The sequence below is a fragment of the Choristoneura fumiferana genome, chromosome Z (genome assembly GCF_025370935.1).
Source record: "Choristoneura fumiferana chromosome Z, NRCan_CFum_1, whole genome shotgun sequence".
Classification (NCBI taxonomy): Eukaryota; Metazoa; Arthropoda; class Insecta; order Lepidoptera; family Tortricidae; genus Choristoneura; species Choristoneura fumiferana.
The window spans coordinates 13,246,289-13,266,589 of NC_133472.1; the positions used below are offsets into that span (position 1 = coordinate 13,246,289).

The window sequence follows — 20,301 nt, forward strand, 5'->3', positions numbered from 1 at the left end:
CGTTTTCTATTTTTATCCGATGTTACGGAACTATCTGTATGGTCAGTATCCATACCATTATCTAGTTCATTAATTGAACTAATATTTACAGTCTGATGATGAATCTGGGGGACACCGCCCCCCCGGGGTATCGGGCTCCTGCATCGAAAAATATTAAGATACTTACCAAAAGAGAAGAAAAGTACACAAATAAAGGTATTTACAATAAATAATTAAGAATATACACCGTATTTACACTGCACTGACCACTCTCACAGAAAAAAAATTAAAGAACGCGCGAACAAATATCTATTCATCTCTTATCACGTCCCCAATGACAAGTTTAATAAAGATTCATCGATTTATCTTCGAATAATGACGATCTTCCATATATACTTTCATCCTCTCACAGCTCGAATTTTCAAAAAAGCTCAAATAACGATTTATTTCTTATTAAGTGCCTAAATGCCAAGTTTCATGGTTTTATCTTCGACAGCGACAAACTTCCACCATATAAACTTTCATCCCCTATTTCAACCCCTTAAAGCCTCTTTTCGCGATGAAAGATAGTAGCCTATATCCTTTCCCAAGGTCTATTCTATCTCTGTACCAAATTTTATCAAAACCGGTTCAGCGGTTTAGGCGTGAAAGCGAAACAGACAGACAGACAGACGCTTTCGTATAATATTATTATTATATAGTAAAAAATATAGCATACTAGCGTTTACCCGCGGCTTCGCACTCGTAAATCATTAGATACGCAGTTGAATTGAAATTCCGGGATTTTATTGAATTCTCGTGGGAATTCCTTAAAATTACATCAAAGTTAAAAAAAGTCAAAATATCTTTATTCTAATTAGGCTATAACAAGCACTTATGAATGTCAAAAAATCTACCACTGGTTCCATTCGGAAAAACCTCTGTTGAGAATGAGAAGAATCCGGCAAGAAACCCATCGTGGTTTTTATTGACGTTGAATTAATAACAACCATGCCAAATTTCATGACTCTATAAGCCGCCGTTCTAAGCCCAGCGGTTCTTATTTCGATATTGTATCCCTATTCCATGGGAATATCGGAATAAAAAGTAGCTTATGTGCTATTCCAGATGTCCAGCTATCTACATACAAAATTTTATGACTCTAAGCCCAGCGGTTATTAGTTCAAGATTTCATCCCGATCCTGTGGGAATATCGGGATAAAAAGTAACCTATTGTTATTCCAGACGTCCAGTAACCTACATACCCAATTTCATGACTCTAAGCCCAGCGGTTGTTAATTCAAGATTTTATCCCTATCTCGTGGGAATATCGGGATGAAAGTATCATAATAATATGTTTTAATCCAGGTTATAAAATAACTTTTTGCCAAATTTCATCCAAATCTGTCCAGCCGTTTTAGCGTGAAGAAGTAACAAACATACTCATTCACTCACTCACAAATTTTCAAATTTATAATATTAGTAGGATAGTATATAGTATATATAGTTTATAGTACATATATAGTATATTGCTTAAGTATATAGTATGGATTAAATTGAAATACCTATAAGACATGTATTTTTTTATATCTCCTTTTAATTCCTTTTATTTTGATATATTGATATTTCCCTACTCTTGCATGGCTTGGTTAAAAAAAAAAACTATTTACTAACAATTTGGCAAAAAAAACCGCCATTTTAAAAAAATACCCATCTGGGGACACGAGTTTTTGAGACGAATCGAACCATACGTTAGAGCTTTTTCACATTATCCGATCCGATATCGGTATCGGAGACGATACCAAACTTTATCGTCCGACAGCCCACGGGCGTACGATGGTGCCGTGAACATATCGGTGTCGGCTCCGATATCCGATATCGGGCCGGACAATGTGAAAGACAGCAGGGCTACTACGAAACTCGAAACTTGAAGTTCGTGTCGTGCGGTCCCTCTGACTATTTAGTACGAGAGCGAGAGGGACGGTACGATACGAACTTCGAGTTTAGGAGTTTCATAGTAGCCCTGCTGCACATCTCGCGGACACGCGTCAAAAATCAATCCAAATAATGGTGAGCGAATCACCACGGGGTTCAGCATTAAAATAAAATCATCCATTGCTGAAAAAATACACGGTTTACACTTACAATATGAATTTAATTAGAAAAATCATTGATTATTTTACAAATGACTTGGCTTCGGTGACATTATGTAAAACAGATTCGGTTGTATGGTTATAACTTCCTTTGTTTTTTTGAAGGATAAAAAGTTAACTCAAGAAACGTCATTTAAAGTCACTTTTTGTGTTGAATGTTGATTGACTTTGACTTACTTTCAACTTCATTCATATAATTTAGATAAAGCCACATGGTGCTGTGTTATTCAAAATTTGTTGCAAATTAAGGTTAACTTGACAAGTAAAGTTTACAGTTCAATTGATTGATTTATTTGATAGTCCTTAAAGTGTATACTATTGAATAAGCGATGGGAAAAGTGAAAAGGTTAAAGCCATCACAAGTGGGTAAAAATATCGCACTTGCTGATCAAATCGAAGCCGTCACTTCAGTAAAAAGCAAGGGAAGAACTAAGGAGAGAAACAGACATGATGACGACGAAGATGTAATTAAAAATAATACTTTTACGTTGTGTACTATTTCTTGGTAAAATTTTATTTATGAAACAGCACCATCAAGTTCACTACCATATAATACCTACAAAATCTTTTTATTTATTGGTTTATTCTGGGGAACCAACAGCTTATACAGGTTAAAAATTGCGGTAAATACAGCAAGCCCATTACAGTTTCTTGCCTATAACAATAGTGTAACAATTACAGCAATATCAAAACAGAATTCATTTGGTCACAAGAAAAAAATCTAGTAATAATGCTATTAACATCAACATTTCAGTACTGATAAAGGGGCAAAGAAAAAGTATTCTAGTTAGATTAAATTATTGTCAATATAATTACCTACTCAAAATAATGTCTCAAGTTATGGGTGTTAACATTAAACAGGCTAGCTACCTAGTAAAGTTACTTAACTGTCTACTTGCTCATATACAAAAACCGTTCTGCTTAATAGAAGATCCAAGAGGTGCAAAAATAGGTGGTGCATGACTTTTCAGCCTGGATAGAGTGGTAAAAGATAATATTACCAAGCAACTGGGGAAATCTTTATTTTTCTTCATTAATTTTTAAATTATGGGTAGTATTTGCAATTTTACTATGTCTCTTTATTCAATAATCTCCAGAAAGGCCTATACCAAATAATTATGCAACAATTTAATAAGCAGCAAGTAAGGCTAAAAAAAATTAACCATCTTTTGCAGTTTGTGAACCCAGAGCTTTCAAAGAAAATTTTGGAAGTAGCCAGACGGCAGCAGGCTGAATTGGATGCCAGTGAAGGAGGCCCATCCACTAAGCATGTTCAACTCCCTGCAGCACTTAAAGGTTTAGTTTCATCATTCTTAAAATACATATTCATATTAGCATTGGAACATTGGTGTAATTTGTTAACAATACATATGAAAAGCAATAAGCCTTAATAGCTGCTGAAAAAGGCAGAAGATAGAGAGACTTGGAACAAGCTGGAGGAGGCCTACACCCAGAGAGGGGTCCAAATCTATGGAAACTACAGTCTTTTCAATATAATAGGTTCTTTATAATGCATGCGTTAGGAAGACATCTAATAAATTGAATTTTTTTAGTATATGGTCTAAACTTAATTCTAACTAAAATATCGAAGGTGTCAATATTGATTTCAATTATTCATTTTCTAACTGTGGCCCGCGACTCCGTTCACGTAGAATCCATTTATTGCTATCCCGTGGGAACTATGCAATTTTCGGGGATACAAACTATTCTATGTCCTTCCCTGGGACTTGTACTATCTGTATACCGAATTTCACCTAAATTGGTTCATTGGTTAAGACATGAAGTGGTAGGTAACCAACAAACATACAGACTTACAATCTTTCGCAATTACAATGAATATTAGTGAGATTAACTTTGCTATTTTTCATATAATAATTTAAATACAGTAAAAAACTTTTCTTATTTTGTTAAAAATAGAAACGTCTTCCCATAAAATACCTAAAGAGGCAGAGGTAAAGAATACTCTGCAAAAAGGGAATGGTTATAATATTGATAACTCAAGAAATATTCTGTAGATAATTTATAGCTATTAATCACCAGTTTGGCTCAAAATGTGATGACCTTTAATCATATCCGAATAGTTAACTTTTCACAACGTAAGCACTGCACCAAATTTGATGAAATTTGGAATTGAAAAAGGCTTGCGCTTTATAGCAGAAACTACGAGTAGAATATTTTTAAACAGGGAATGAGAGTGGATGAGTCCACAAAACACAGTTATTAAATTATGTATAAATATAAATCAAATTAATATTATGTAGAAAATTACTTATAATATTGTGTTATTTTGTAAGTACATTACGTATTAATCTACTTACAAAGTAAACAAAATTATGACTTCATCTTATACTTCCTTTATTTATCATCATTATTACGAATTCACAAAAAATGTTTAGAACCTCTTCTTCTGTGACCTTCTAGTCCAATGTTATCCTGAATGGACTATAGTACTAACACAAATAGCTAAACTAAGGAATTACTAACAATACTAACAACTCGAAATTTGTAAAAAACAAAGTATCAAAACTCCTGTATTTGGAACAATATAAGGCTTTATTATTATTATGAAAAGTAATGAGTATTGTTATGTATAAGGTTTTTTAGACTAACACTACAAATTCGAACCTTTTAATGTGAGTTATTATATATAGATGGGGATTCTGATGACGACTCGGACTCTGATCAGGATGAACTGGAACCTGATACATATTATGACAATATTGTCATCAATGAAAAAGATGAGGAGGCACTTAAAAGATTCATGTCTGATAAGCCTGAGAGAAGCCGTACATTAGCAGATATCATCAAAGATAAAATTACAGACAAGCATACTGAACTTCATACACAATTTTCTGATGTTGAAACATTGAAGCTTCAAAATATTGATCCAAGGTTTGTATTATAATTTGACTATACTCCAAATCACAGGTGTTGTAAAGTATGCTAAAGCATTTTGTGCAGTATTACTTACTTTATTCTTAACAATTTCCAGGATTAAAACGATGTATGAAGGTGTTAGGGATGTACTGAAGAAATACCGTTCTGGTAAATTGCCGAAAGCATTCAAAATGATTCCACACCTTCAGAATTGGGAACAAATATTGTATATCACAGAGCCTACAACGTGGTCTGCCGCAGCTATGTATCAGGTAAAAACTAGGACTCCTATTTTAGCATTATGTACCCACAATTAAATAAATCTGTTTTATTATTTAATAGCGTTTACCCGCGGCTTCGCACGCGTAAATTATTAGATACACCAGTTGAATTGAAATTCCGGGGTTTTATTAAATTCATGTGGGAATTCCCTAAAGTTACATTGTGGTTTTCATTGACGTTAAATTAAAACACCCATGCCAAATTTCATGACTAAACCCAGCGGTTATTAGTTCGAGATTTTAGCCCTATCCCGTGGGAACATCGGGATAAAAACTAGCTTATGTGTTATTCCAGATATCCAGCTATCTACATACTAAATTTCATGACTCTAAGCCCAGCGGTTATTAGTTCGAGATTTTATCCCTATCCCGTGGGAATATGGGAATAAAAAGTATCCTCCAGGTTATAAACTGACTTTTTGCCAAATTTCATCCAAATCTGTCCAGCCGTTTCAGCGTGAAGAAGTAACAAACATACTCACTCACTCACAAAGTCACTCACTCACAAACTTTCACATTTATAATATTAGTAGTAACTCAGGTTTCCCTTCAAAACAAATAATATTAGTAGAAAAAAGTAAATAAATTTTAAAATTAAATTTGGTTATGTATGTGTTTCTGACACTACCTACAAACAGTACCTCTAGGGTTTTTAATCATATGCAATAATAACTATCTTTATTATTATTTTATTGACTTAAATTTTTTTTCAGGCAACTAGAATATTTGCATCAAATCTGAAGGAGAAGATGGCACAACGTTTTTACAATCTGGTTCTGCTACCCCGTGTCCGTGATGATCTTCAGGAGTATAAACGTTTGAATTTCCACCTTTATCAAGCACTCAGAAAATCTCTCTTCAAGCCTGGCGCTTTCATGAAAGGAATTTTGCTTCCACTTTTGGAGGCAAGTATGGAAAAACAAATTAACAAACTATTATTAAATCCTTTACAGCATAATTTTAATATCATATTCAATCAATTAGTATTAATTGATCTAGGTACAGTCCTGCATTAATATCTGCCACATCGAAGTGTGCTAAAGTATCTGACATTATCTAACAGCCTTAGAAGTAGTCATATCAGATATTTATGCATACTTTGTTACTTATGTCAGATTGGTGCTGGTAATTTGTTTATTTTTCTAAACCAAGAGCAATGTTAAAACTACATAAGTTGAGTGATGTAAATTAATAATTTTACTAACTCAAAATACATAGAAATATAGATTATAAAGAGTAGCTTATGACAAACATTTTTGTTATAGTCTGGTGACTGTACTCTTCGGGAAGCTATTATTGTTGGCTCAGTGCTAGCCCGCAATTCTGTTCCTGTACTCCACTCGAGCGCTGCTCTATTGAAAATTGCTGAGATGGACTACACAGGAGCAAACTCCATCTTTCTGCGTATTCTATTTGACAAGAAGTATGCCCTGCCATACCGAGTGGTTGATGCTGTTGTGTTCCATTTTCTAAGGTAACTTATGTAATATAGTATGGTATAAATTAGAGATCAAACACAGAAAAGACATTGAGGTCTTATTTATTTGTATTTTGTACTTATCCACACACCTTACCCATACACTCACCTTGTTCAGGAGCATATGCACTTATTTAGAATAAATGAGAAGAAGTGGCTAAGGAAAAATTACAACAAGTTTAATGTACTTCCAATTAATTGTGTCAAAACTGCCTACTATAAAAATAGCATATTTGTAATGGTTGCAAAACTTTATAACAAACTACCTGATATCATAAAAAATCAAAGTATTTAAAAGAACTGTATTAAAAATTTTGAAAGATAATGTTTATGATATAAATGAATTCTTAGAACGTGATTTTACGGTATCTAATGTTAGTTAGTAAGTAAATAAACTATTATTAATTTTAAGAAAAATAATATTGTACGCCTAAGAAGCAAATTATAGCAGTTCTTTTCAATATGTTTTCCAACTTCACATGTACCTATAATTAACAATAAATTATTTGAGTTTGAGTTTAAGCCTTAACCTATAATGAAATGGATTTTTTTTTGGAGACTTGAAACTAAATTTTAAAAGTTTTTTTACACTAAAATTATTATTATTCAGTTTATCTGAAAATAATTGTGGCATTAAATGGAGAGAATTATTACATGCATGTTCAAAATTCAAAATGTACACCTACACAAGCTGTAGGTATGTTTGAGAAGAAAGACGTGTATATCTGTTCAAATTGTTTTTTTTTTTTTTTATATAATCATATTATTAATTCAGGTTCCAAAGGGATCATCGCACACTGCCTGTCCTGTGGCACCAGGCTTTCCTGACATTTGTCCAGCGCTACAAATCTGACATCTCTACGGAGCAGAGAGATGCTTTATTGGAATTATTAAGAAAGCATTCGCATGCAAATATCACGCCTGATGTAAGTATACAAAAATTATTTATTGGATGGTTTGCATTCGTGGCTCTATCCACCCCTGATGTATAAGCAATCCCAAAAAAAGGAAAGGATAGTGTAATTTTCTGACTTCTCTTATTTTTCGTATACCTTATTAATACCAAATTTCAAGTTTCTAACCTAACCCTATAGCAGGGCTTCCCAAACTTATTAGTACTGTGACACCCTTGGGACTTTGCCATTTTTTTACAACGCCCCTCAACTCAGCCCCCCAAAGTACTATTTGGACATTTATAATTTTTATTAGAAGATATGAACGAAATCAAACTGTGAGCATAAAAATAAAAAAATAAATTATAACAAAAAGTTGAACCGACTACAAAAAACCATGAAAATAATTTTCTATAAGTGTGAAGTTGGTTGATGACTCAACACGAGCCAGCAGGAGTGGACCTATAGTCATCAACCTCACCTACACACTTTATATTTGGCTTCAATCACTCCTGCTGGCTCATGCTGCGGCACCAACCAACTTCAGACTGGTAGAAAATTATTTTTATTGTTTTTGTAGTCTGTTCAATTTTTTGTTATTAATTTTTTTTTCACGCTTTATAGTGTAAATAATCTAAGATACAATAGTTTAATATCAACTGCTTGTCACCTTTTACGAAAGATTGCTTTTTCCGATGCAGAGATGTTCATTATTTAGAGATCCTGGTGCTTCACCACCCGTTTTACCATATGCATTAAGAGGAGCATAAATTGCCTAGCAACTGTGTCAAAGTAATTAAAATTCAACCCGTGAAATACTTGTCATTGAGAAGTAACTCCTATGGTCAACTGTGGTCTTCATCATCATTTCCACTTCACCAAATGATGATTTTCAAGAGAAAATGCACGAGTTACTACTAAATATATCCAATTTACTATAGTTGTCCCTACAACATTTGAAGAGTTCCCTTGATTTCCTTAATGCTATGGTATGGTATTTTACATTCATGGCTCGGTCACAACCAACTCTTTGGGAAACCCTGAGGTAGATAAATGATTTGTATAATAGTGATTGTGATTGTACATGTCATTGTTTTTAGAATAAGAATAACTTTTAGATGTAAGTTATATTAGGTACAGTTAATTCATATTATCCGATTAATAAAGTGATATGTTTACAGATCCGAAGAGAGCTGCAAGCAGCTCAATGCAGAGATATTGAAGTTAACGAGAATGCTGCATCTGATTCTATGGTAGTTGAATAAGAGGAAATATTTCATGTAAATAAAAGTCATTTAAATATATTTCTGAATTTAGTTTAATTTCACTTAATTTATTACTAATTATTGGTCTATCAACTTGGCTGGATATAAAATGAACTGGAGGCAGCACAGTCTCTTTGCACTCGCATTTCCTTCCAGACACAAAGTCAAAAGAGCCCACTTTTTGCCCACAGTTTTCACAGTGCAATTTCCCTTTTGTCCATTGTTCATTTTCAACTTTCAATCTTATCCAACTAGGCAGCTTCTCTTCAATTAAATATATGATGTTCTGTATACTGTAACTACTGCAATTTTTGATATTGCATCCATAGTTATTGTTTGTTTCTCTTGCGTCTTCTAGTAAAACATGGCGACATTTCTGACATTTAATTGAAGCATTTTTTAGAATACTATTAGTATTCATTTCGTTTAGGACCTTAATTCGTCAGCGTAATAATTGGGAAACGTATTTACACTTGATAACAAGACGATACTTTCCGTAAGGTACCTACATACATAGATGTCAAGTCAATGCAATGCTTTAGGTTATGTGAGGTTATGTTATGTATGTCTGACCAGCAGGGCTACTACGAAACTCGAAGTTCGTGTCGTGCAGTCCCTCTGACACTTACACTATTTAATACGAGAGCGAGAGGGACGGTACGATACGATTTTCGAGTTTCGATTATCGTAGTAGCCCTGCTGCTGACGAGACGCGAGAGAGAGAAAAAAAGACTGACAAGTTGTCAGTGACATCATGACATGACAACTGACATTTAGCAACCAACCACAGAGATCGAAAAAGTTATTTTTTTAGGTTTACCTGTGGAAAAAGACAAAGGAATCTAACATACGAAGTCAAACAAATGATTTCGATATTTGTAAGGATGACGATTCCAGTGTTGCATTTACGACCCTCAACACTAATTAAGTTAATTTCATAATTACTATAAAATAATATGTCAATAAACAGTGGAAACCTTAACACTTTTTTTTGTACTGTCACATGCTTTATAACATTTTAATTATAGATTTTGTATTCTTTAAGAGCCTTATTTAAACTTTTTGACTCAAGGGCCACACTGCACTTAATGTAAATTCGTGCGGGCCAAGACTTTGGCTGGACATGGGGGTAATACATTAGTAAAGTAGACTTAGTCTTCAGGGGGTACCTAGGTACGAGTAAGGCATAAGGAACGTACTTGGTGTTGATTATGTTCATGAGTGGCTATCTGTGATTATCACCAATTACCGTCAGTGGCGGGTCTTATAAAACTAATTACTAGTTACTTGTAGCTTTGTACAATTGGACCCTATCGCGGGCCGGACCGTGGGCTCTCCCGCTTTCTTTCCGCGGGCCGGATTAGAGGGGCTCGCGGGCCGGACTTGGCCCGCGGGCCGTAGTTTGGCGAACCCCTGACTTAAGCCACTGCCTGCAGGGCCTTGATTGCAGTGCTGTTTAATATGTATGCAATTGCATACGCAGTGTCTATTGTTCATCGATCATCATTTTTCGCAATAGGTTATGGGCCTAACTTAAGATGCATGAGCTTCAAGGTGTTTAGGTACTAAATAAAACAACTAAAATGTCGCATGTGCGTGATCTTTTATTAATTCCACTGAACTTTAACTTTTGCGCTGTTCAATGAATGCAAAAATTCAGTTAACTATGTGACTAAGTAATGTGCTTTGTTTAAAATGATCTAAGTACATACACATGTTCATGTACGACTTGTATACTCATAACAATATTTGTTTAATGAACAAATGTTCAACAATAATGTTGTATAAAAAGTATAAAGCATGATTTTTGTGATTTATTTATAAATAAACTATTACAATATCGTCCCAGTCAGTTGATAAATCAATTTCGATTATTATTTGTTATGAAGCTACCTAATCGAGAAATAAAGAAATTTTACAGTAAATAGCAATGATAAGTCGTAAATATGTATTACGAAATTGCGTCCTTGGTGACTTTTCTTATAATTAATGAAATCTCTCTGCACCGTGTAGGCACTACTTTTTGACATCTAATATGATGAGCACAATTAAGTAACTAATAGTTTTCAAATATAAATTACTGCTTGTAGGTAATATCGCATGGTAATATCTATGCATTAAGATCGGCTGCCAGGCTAGGGCTACCCGTAGACGTACGTAGGTAAACCGATTACCTAACTTAGATCGCAACGTCTCAACCACGCTTGCTTACTCTTACAAGTACCTACATGTGTAGCTTTTGTACATATGTACTTATTTCTTTTCAGTTAGACCAGCGTTATACAAGCAGGTAAGTTACAGTTAACACAATCATCATCCCAGCCTGTATACGACCCACTGCTGGGCACGGGCCTCCTTTTAGATTGAGAGGGCTTGGGCCGTAGTTCCCACGCGGGCCCAGTGCAGATTGGGAACTTCACATACACCATTGAATTGCTTCGCAGGCTTGTGCAGGTTTCCTCTCGATGTTTTCCTTCACCGTTAAGCTCTTCGTAAATTTCAAATATAATTTCGCACATGAAATTAGAAAAACTCATTTAGAGGTGCGAACCGGGGTTTGAACCCACGATCCTCTGCTTGAGAGGCGATAGGTCAAACCACTAGGCCACCACGGCTTCCAGCTAACACAAAGTAAACGTTTTTAAAAAAAACTGTAGGACAAGAAAGTGCCTAGCTGTTGGTGTAGGTAATCCTCTTCTCGTTATTTACGCCGTGTTAGTTTTCGTAAAGTCGTGAGTTGTGACTAGGTTCACGTCTACGAGTGCCCGACTTAATATGCAAGTAAGGACGACAGAGTTACAGCTATTTATTATATTGCAGCAGGTTACTTAGCGACACGCGTCATGAAACCGTACATTTATGTAAATAACATAATGTTATAATATTATTCATATGGCAACAACAATAATATAGAGAAATGAGATAATCTAAAAGTGTATTCCTATGATACATTTTAATAAATAATTATACATCCTGTAAGCAATGAATGAATTTTAATTAATTATGTAGGTAATCGTATGAAAAATGATTATGGGTTTGAACTCCTTCGTTTCAAACTTAAAGTCTGTAACATATTTCTACAATCCTGCTTTATCTGCTGTCAGATACGTCTCCATTTATTTCCATTTATCAGTATCAAATACAGGCAACATTTTTAACGTGACGTGACTGTGGCCGAACATGTCAATTAGTGCTAGCGGTACACCCCGAAATTCAGCAAAAAGCTGCACATGGTGTTAAAAGCATGAAAATCGGAACGAAAAAGGAAAATATTTATGACGTCATCTTTTTTTTTTATGGGAAAAATAAAATTTTTGTTCTGAAACCTATCGTGTGTGGTAGTAGTAGTGGTAGGGAGGGCGGCGCAGCTAGACATTGGTAATATTAACTCTGCGATGTGATCTGACTCACTAGATCCAGCTCCGGTGTCGGTACCGGATCCGCTTATTGAATCCGACTCCTTTAATGACTCCGGTTCTTTCGAGCGATTATTAGTTTATCTATGGCCGATCCGGCCCGGCTCGGTTCGTTTCGTCCTTTTGATGTTGAAAAATTCTAAATTGTGTAAGCCTGCCTGCTTAGTGATTCCAAACAATATTATGATTTAAATTCTATGTCATAAGATCTATTTTTCGCTGCAATTTTTGCTTGATTATTAAGCGTCGCCCGCTCCGGTCATATTAAGAATATTATGTTTCAATTCTATCTCATTTCTTTCCAATATAACCGAGCGAGTAGTCCGAGTACCGAACGTAGGTACCGGCTCACTCAGCGCCCGACCATACAAATATGATGAAATAAGATCCGATCCGATCCGATCCGAGCCGAGCGCAAAAGTAGCCAGTGAGTGTGACGGCGTTCACGAGCCGCTCGATCCGGCCGGACTTGGTCGGAGTTAGTAACTCCGGAGTCGATAAGATTTGAAAGGAGTCATTAAGGGATTCGGATCCGCTTGAGGATCTGACTCTTTTGAATCTTCAGATCCGGATTTACCCATCTCTAGGCGCAGCGCAGAGCTAGCGCTGCCTAGGGCGTAGTCAGCGGTATCGGCATTTTTTACAAAAAATATTAGTTTTTCATTTACAAATATACAATTTTACTCGCAAATGTGATGAAAAACATTGTAGGTATAGCACGGGCGGTACTAGAATTACGACCATCGACTCATTAAAGCCCTCAGTCTTCGACTTCGGGCTTCTAATAGACTCTCGTTAGTAATTCCTTATTTACCGCCCTTAAGACACAATGTAATATTGCAAAATATACCTAAAATGATATGAAATAACCTCATATCCATCCCCAAGAAAGCAATTTTGAAAATATTTACATTTAGTATTTTTTTATTATTTTATCATCATCATCATCCCAGCCAATATATGTCCCACTGCTGGGCACAGGCCTCCTCTCAGAACAAGAAGGTTTGGGCCATAGTTCCCACGCGGGCCCAGTGCGGATTGGGAACTTCGCACGCACCATTGAATCGCTTCGCAGGTTTGTGCAGGTTTCCTCACGATGTTTTCCTTCACCGCAAAGCTCGTGGTAAATTTCAAATGAATTTCGAAAAACTCATTTAGAGGTGCGAACCGGGGTTTGAACCCACGATCCTCTGCTTGAGAGGCGATAGGTCAAACCACTAGGCCACCACGGCTTATTATTTTTTAATATTACAAAATGTGATAAAATCGCAATTAGTTGAAACAGGTATAATAAGTTACAGTTGCTATTAAGGTTTGCTTTTGTGATGTGAGCATGTACCACGCCTCCGCTCCCTGCCTGCTTCCTTTCTTGCTCACTCGGCGGCCGGCGAAGCACTTAGTCACTCACGCGCTAAATGTTATATTTTCAAAATTTCTTTCTTGGGGTTGGATATGAGGCTATTAAATATCATTTTAGGTATATTTTACAAATAGTGATTCAACCGTATCATATCTGGAGGAGCCCAAACTTGGTATGTTTTGAAAATTATTTTTATTTTAATAAAAAAAAAGTGACTGAAATATAATGATGTGATATATTTTTAGAATCGGCTTAGGTAAGCCCTTTCATTAGATACCACACAGGATAGGTCTCAAAACAAAAAAAAAAACAATACAAAAAAAGTGATGACGTCATAACGCCAAAATGCCAAAAATTTAACCCTTATAGTTTCGCCATGTCTGTCTGTTTGTCTGTCTGTCCGTCCGCGGCTTTGCTCAGAGACTATCAGTAGGTACTACAAAGCTCTAATTTTGCACAGATATATTATGCCGACAAAATGGTACAAAAAAAACTGAAAAAAATCTTAGTTTAGGGTACCTCCCCTAGACGTAAAGTGAGGGTGATTTTTTCCTCTCGTCAAACCCTATAGTATGGGGTATCATTGTTTTTTAAAACCATTAGGGGGTTGCTAAGACGATTTTTCGATTCAGTGATATGTTTGCGAAATATTCAACTTCAAATTGCAAATTTTCATTAAAATCGAGCGCCCCCCCCTCTCTAAAATTTAAACCAATGGGTGGAAATATTTGAAAAAATTCAGGATGGTAGTAAGTATATCAAATTTACACGGAAAACTATAACGGCTAAGTTTGCTTGAGAATTGTTAGTATGTAGTTTAAGAGTAATTAGCAGCCTAAGGTATAAAATATTGTACCTAAACTCGGAAGATTCCGTACACAATACCCTTAGAAACATATAATTTTATCGTAATGGCGACGGAACCCTATATACGGGTCAAATTGATTCGTATGGTCTAAAGAGCAATTGTTTCGATTTTCATGCTAACACCATGTGCAGCTTTTTTTGGCGTACCGTTAGCACTAAATGTAGGTACAACCATCACTTGTGAATATTGCTTGTTGCAACAGTGGCAAGAGGCAAAATACGCTCACATTTTATCGAGTGGTTCGTGTCACGTACATGTAAATCGCCGGCTGACAAGAAATACTAAAGTTTCTGGCACTGCTCTCCAAAATCGTATTTAGTTAGTAATTTCATACTGAGATACGAGCTTTGTTGTAAGTAGGTATTTGGTACTTAGTGACTTGCTTGTCACCCGACGAAATATCAATGGCACGATTTATCTCGACGATGTAGTGAAGGTAAGTATGAAAAACACTGCAAAGTTTTTTGTAAGTTCGTGAGACAGATATAATATTTATAGGTCCATTAAACCAGAACGGAAATTTGTTGTAACAAATCTGTACTATAAAACGAAGTTATGGACGATTACATGAAGAGCAACTTACCTAGAGAATGTATATACTTGAACATGAGCAGCTTTAAAAATAATAATAACGTGCGCTTAATTTTCAGCTTAACAATATAAAATTTCGATCACAGACAAAATTACATATTATAATGATGCACGCATTTAAATTTGCGCATGTTGTTGAAATATAAAACACTTGACTTATCGTAACAATATTCTAATAAGTACGAGTATAATTGTGAGATCATTCAAAGCTGAAACAACCAGTCCTCGGGGACTAAAATATCTCAAGGCAACAATTTCCAAATGATTTTTAAGCGAACAACTTTTCGCAAGGTGAATATTATGCGACTCAACAGTTAATAAGTACTTTAACATTTAGAACTCTTATACAATAGTTATAGATATCATCCTACATGTTTGAGAAGGGCGTCAGCTATTACCACAATGTCTACGGAGGTTGTAGGCTTATCGTTTTACACGTTATATTTAAGTATATTAACATTCAAGGGATTTAGCAGCTAGTAGCACAGAAGGATTCTCAGCATTTGGATCAAACCAGTAAATGCGCGTGCATTCCTTTACTATTTAACGATGTTTTGAACCCAAATTAGTAAGTACTTCCCGTTTTAACTTGCGTGTAAATCATGCTCTACATTAAATTTATTAAAGAGGAAACCAGTAATTTCCTTCGTAACCTTTTTACTAATGAGAGCGAATGGGTTCTTCGTGAAAATTATCGGATCATGATATAATTTAATAAGCAAGTCTCACTTATGCATCCGGAAAGTAAGTTTCCGAATATAAGAATGTTATATACATGCAATTTTCTATGTCCATAGATTTATCGATATAGGAAAAGTGCAGTGCTGGCCAACTTTCTAAAATCTCTACAAGTAGTAGCGTGAATAGAATTGTATCTAAGACACCTACACATAATGACTATGCTAGAATGTCGCCTCTCGTTAGTTTATTCTGGTGAACGAAATACAGTTTGAGATAGCGGCATTGAAGTCACGGACAGTCGCGTACAGTGGCTTCGCGGATAATAGCAGATGAGGCGGGGCGGGGTGCCGCCGGGTGCGCGAGCGCCTGCGCCTGCTCCGGAGACTCCGGAGTGATTTATAATACGAACTGCAAGCACATGCATCTCACAAAAGTGCAGTAAGCTCATTCGATACCATTATGTTAATTATACTTATTTACAGCATTATTTAGCAACAGACAACTGCGCTGTAGTCTTAATGTAACCTATCATTTAAAATGCATTTGTATTAATTATATACCTAATTCATAAGCTGAAATACCCAGTTTAGCCAGTTTATTTAGAAACTCCCAATGATTTCAATGCAAAATATTGTTCAATACCTATTATTTTGTTTTTTTTGATGAAACACTAGGACAAATGAACAAAGACGACGACAGCGAACTCAGCAAAATAATAAAATTGATTTGCACAAATTGCAGCATTAATCTCTGATAGGTACTATTTAATTTCAATAACGTCCCGCGTAAAAGTTGTAGGTAGTTAGTTACGTTTAACAAGTTTTAAGTATAGATGAAACTTTTGTAAAGATGTATTCTTGTCTTCACAGTGTAATTTCAGCATTAAAAATTTTAATGGAACAAAATAATAATATATAATGCATCTGTTTTGTTTTAGGTCGTACTCCCGGTTAATAAAATTCGGTCGTTTCGCAGCATACCTAAGCAAGAATCATCACATATACTTAAGCTTTATTTTTGACTTGTCGCGCAGTCTGTTGCAGCTGGACTAAAGCAAAAACATTATTATATTATAATGATAGTAACTATGTATTGTAGGGAATTGACAAACTTACAAATTCATAATAATCTACATATATTACCTATTTACAAAGCATAAAGAATGCTGTTACCTGTTGTGACGAAATTCAAGCAAATCTAAAAACATCGTCATCTACCTAGGTAGGTACTGTTTAAAAATCAACATTTTTTCGGAACCGAATATCACTACAGTTTTAAACCATAATAATATTAATAACCGGATTTTGTTCGCATCTACTTGAAATATCTAAAATTTGTAAATAATAATAAGTTCGCCTATGTACATCTTATTATCCTGTGTTCTGTTATTTTTATGTGTTTTTATGCACATATAGAGTTTTACATACAATACAATAATATGTAAGTAATTATATAGGTATATCATAAATTATAAATAGATACAGAAGTGCCACAAAGATCTTAATGAATGTGAGTGACGTTTGCACGAGGGTGCTTTATTGTAATTATATTACATTATTAACTTAATATTATTAGTGTTTTAATCTTGAAATATTAATTATAAACCACAAACGATAGATAGGTACAAACAGCGACATTCACAGCAAACTGTTAAAAGGGAAGTTTTGCACGATAGCCGCGTTAGATTCCTTTTTACCGCGTTCATAAGTATATAGATCTTTGTCGCGCTACATGTAACACGTCAATCGGAATGTTAAGGAATAAAGCACAATGCTGGTTACACAACAACAGTAGTTGCAACACCTAGGCGACCAATAAGCTGACTAAAGACCATAATGCTCTTGAAGAAAACGATAAATTTATGTTCAAGCGATGTTTCAAGCCTGTATTTCCCTAGTTTGACCACCATCATAGTACCTACTCGGACGACCTTTGCTAGTTTTGTTAAAGAATAAAGGATTTTATTAGTTTCTCTGGTTTTACTTGCTTAATTTTGTTTACTAAATAATTACGAGGAAATAAAAAATGAGTAAAAATAGATCAAACAATGAAAAAAAAAATTTAAAAAATGCGATTTCAATTTATTGTTTTACTGTAAAAGGTAAGACTTGCAAGTTGCAAGACTTTCAAGTTAGGTCTTCGAGATTGGGATATTGGAATAACCTTTAGTCCGTTTTCGTAATTTTGGTTTCGTAATTGGCTACGAAGGAGGAATTATTTTTCGCTGTTTCATCACTAATTATCAAACAAGAATTTATTTTCCCCTTAAGTAATGGAGTTTCTTAATAAACTACGATACGAGTTTTTTTTTCGTGTTCGTATTAAATTATACCGTCAAAATAAGGTAAGGAAAAAAAAATCTAGTCGTTATTTTGTACATCATGCAGGCCTGCTTGGGAACATCGTTAATTTATTTGTGCTTCATAATAGTTACTAAAGAAGACAGTGTAGATTGTAGATACATTTTGCCATACCATTAGGAAAAACTTTATCAATACAAATGAACAAGAAAACTACGAGTACCTGAATAAAACTAAATAGTAGGTATGCAACTGTTAAAATTAGATTGTCATACTGACTATACTTATAGTGCCAGCCCTTAAAGTATGATGGATTTATTATTGCTTAAATGACATTATTGACGATTTCTTACAAGTACCGTAACTACGATAAAAATTACAACACATGTTCTGGTAGATTTTGAGCCTTTACTGCACTCTGTCTAGTGCATGGCGATTGTTGTTTATAAGGGAATCCTAACTGACACACCGAACAATCTGCCGAGAGATCAGACCCCAGAAGAAAAATAGTCCAAGTCGCCACTTGTGGAGATGCGGGCCACAAAGGGCCCCTCGTCTTTATGGACATGGGCAGATACATATCTATATAGGTACATGTTTTTATAAAGGAGCGCCCCAATAATGAATTTATTCCTATCATCAGTAGATAAGTTTTTTGGATCAGATCCTTATGTTAAGTTTAAGTTATCGTTAAGGGTATGTTCTTAACAATAGTTTGTTATTACTAGGTTTCTGTTATCCACGGGTACCGTGCGATCCACTGAAGAAGTTTGCAAGAATAACCATTTATCAATCACGAAGTTCATAAGTCATAAGTCTAAAACAGGTTAATACATTTGCGGATTATGTAGGTATTTTAAGCATCTTTGAAGACATTTTCGGTTTTATACGAATATATGTGTTAAGTATATGCGAAATGGCTTTAATTTGCATGTTAGTATTATTACCATACAGTAGTAGACATTACCTAGCTACAAGTAAAGGCAAGAAGCAAGGACGGGTAGAAAGCGTTTATAGTTCCTCGCTTCCGGAAAAGTTCACGGTAGTTACGTAGTCTCTCAGTCTTATTAGCCTCATTCTGATTAGCTGAGATCTAAAATTAGAATTATTTGTTATTACTATTCTTAAAATAATTTATTCTGATTTTTGAAAATTATTGTTGTTATTTTAAGCTTAAAGAATGGCAACCACATTGAAGGATTTTCAAATTTTAATACTGCCAGACAGTGCTAATGTCCGTAAACCCTTGCGTTCATATTCGTGTAAAGAGCTTCAGGTTAAAAGGCTATTTGATTATTCAATAAATAAAGTATAAAGCACTGAATATATTAACCACTCGTATCAATCCACCACTTCTGTTAACTAGGTACATCACAAACGAAGAAATAATCCTCAATCTGCTCGAGGCCCCGTTATCGTTATATTTAGCCGAGTCATTTCTGCTGGACACAGTATGAAAGTTAATTTATTTACTTATTCAATTTTCTGAATTCTAATATTTTATTACAAATGGACTTGGTACGGGTGGAGCTCCCCCGCTCGTGAAGCCGCGAGGACGTGTTTGTTTAGTTGAAATGGAAGTACAAAATTGGTCCATGCCGGGGGCCGGGGCTGCTTCAGAGGAAGCCGCGGGCGTCATCGTCATGCGCGCGCAGAATGCGCCGACAGAAGTGGAAGCGCGGGCGCGGCGGCGTGGGCGGGCGCGAGCCGCCGGCGGCCGCGGCGGCCAGCGAGCCGCATGACGCGGACTCGGCGAGCGAGCGCGTCGAGCGCCGGCAGCGAGCGGCGCTCGTCTCGCCTGCCGCACACTACCTGTAGAAGGAGTGCGAGTGCGGGGGCGGCGGTAGCACGGGCGGCACCGGCGCGTGCGGCTCCGACGCCGAGCGCTGCACCACGGGCGTGCGCTCGCCGCGCGCGCGTTCGCCGCGCCCGCAGCGCGCGCCGCGCTCGCGCTCACCGTTCCAGTTCCAGTCCCACTGGTTCTGTCCAAGTTACGTTATTTATTAACATACCTTCCTGACTTTTTTTTTAAACTAATTGTGTATCATTCCTTAATGACCCACAAACTAAAAAACTTACAGCAAATATTCAACAAGTATTAAATTATGATCGACTACTACCATCTTAATTATTTTCTTCAGATTTTTTCTGGCGCGGATCCAGCCTTCAAAACATGTTGTG

The 20,301-nt window shown here is 35.8% G+C and overlaps 2 protein-coding genes across 15 annotated transcripts in view; one reads left to right on the forward strand and one right to left on the reverse strand.

Annotated features, from left to right (window-relative positions):
- Positions 1–2,273: 2,273 nt before the first annotated feature.
- On the forward strand, positions 2,274–8,943 carry bys (Bystin). The gene is made up of 8 exons (XM_074087566.1): positions 2,274–2,575; positions 3,287–3,407; positions 4,763–5,003; positions 5,104–5,260; positions 5,983–6,174; positions 6,535–6,743; positions 7,522–7,672; positions 8,821–8,943. Exons 1-8 carry the CDS (start codon positions 2,441–2,443, stop codon positions 8,902–8,904), a joined length of 1,290 nt encoding a protein of 429 aa, XP_073943667.1. The 5' UTR covers positions 2,274–2,440; the 3' UTR covers positions 8,905–8,943.
- A 1,547-nt stretch (positions 8,944–10,490) lies between these two features.
- Positions 10,491–20,301, reverse strand: part of LOC141427961 (potassium voltage-gated channel unc-103-like) — a 50,583-nt gene continuing 40,772 nt past the window's right edge. For all 14 annotated transcript variants that reach the window (XM_074087674.1, XM_074087685.1, XM_074087666.1 and 11 more), the window contains one exon: positions 10,491–20,102. In XM_074087674.1, the coding sequence (XP_073943775.1) occupies positions 19,929–20,102 (174 nt within the window). In that variant the 3' untranslated portion in view covers positions 10,491–19,928. The remainder of the gene's footprint in view (positions 20,103–20,301) is intronic.

Excerpts from the sequence above, each read along its gene's own strand:
- bys (XM_074087566.1), top strand. The coding sequence starts at position 2,441 with ATGGGAAAAGTGAAAAGGTTAAAGCCATCACAAGTGGGTAAAAATATC. Across the intron at positions 3,408-4,762 it reads ACTCCCTGCAGCACTTAAAG|ATGGGGATTCTGATGACGAC; the intron begins GTTTAGTTTCAT and ends TATTATATATAG. Across the intron at positions 7,673-8,820 it reads ATGCAAATATCACGCCTGAT|ATCCGAAGAGAGCTGCAAGC; the intron begins GTAAGTATACAA and ends ATATGTTTACAG.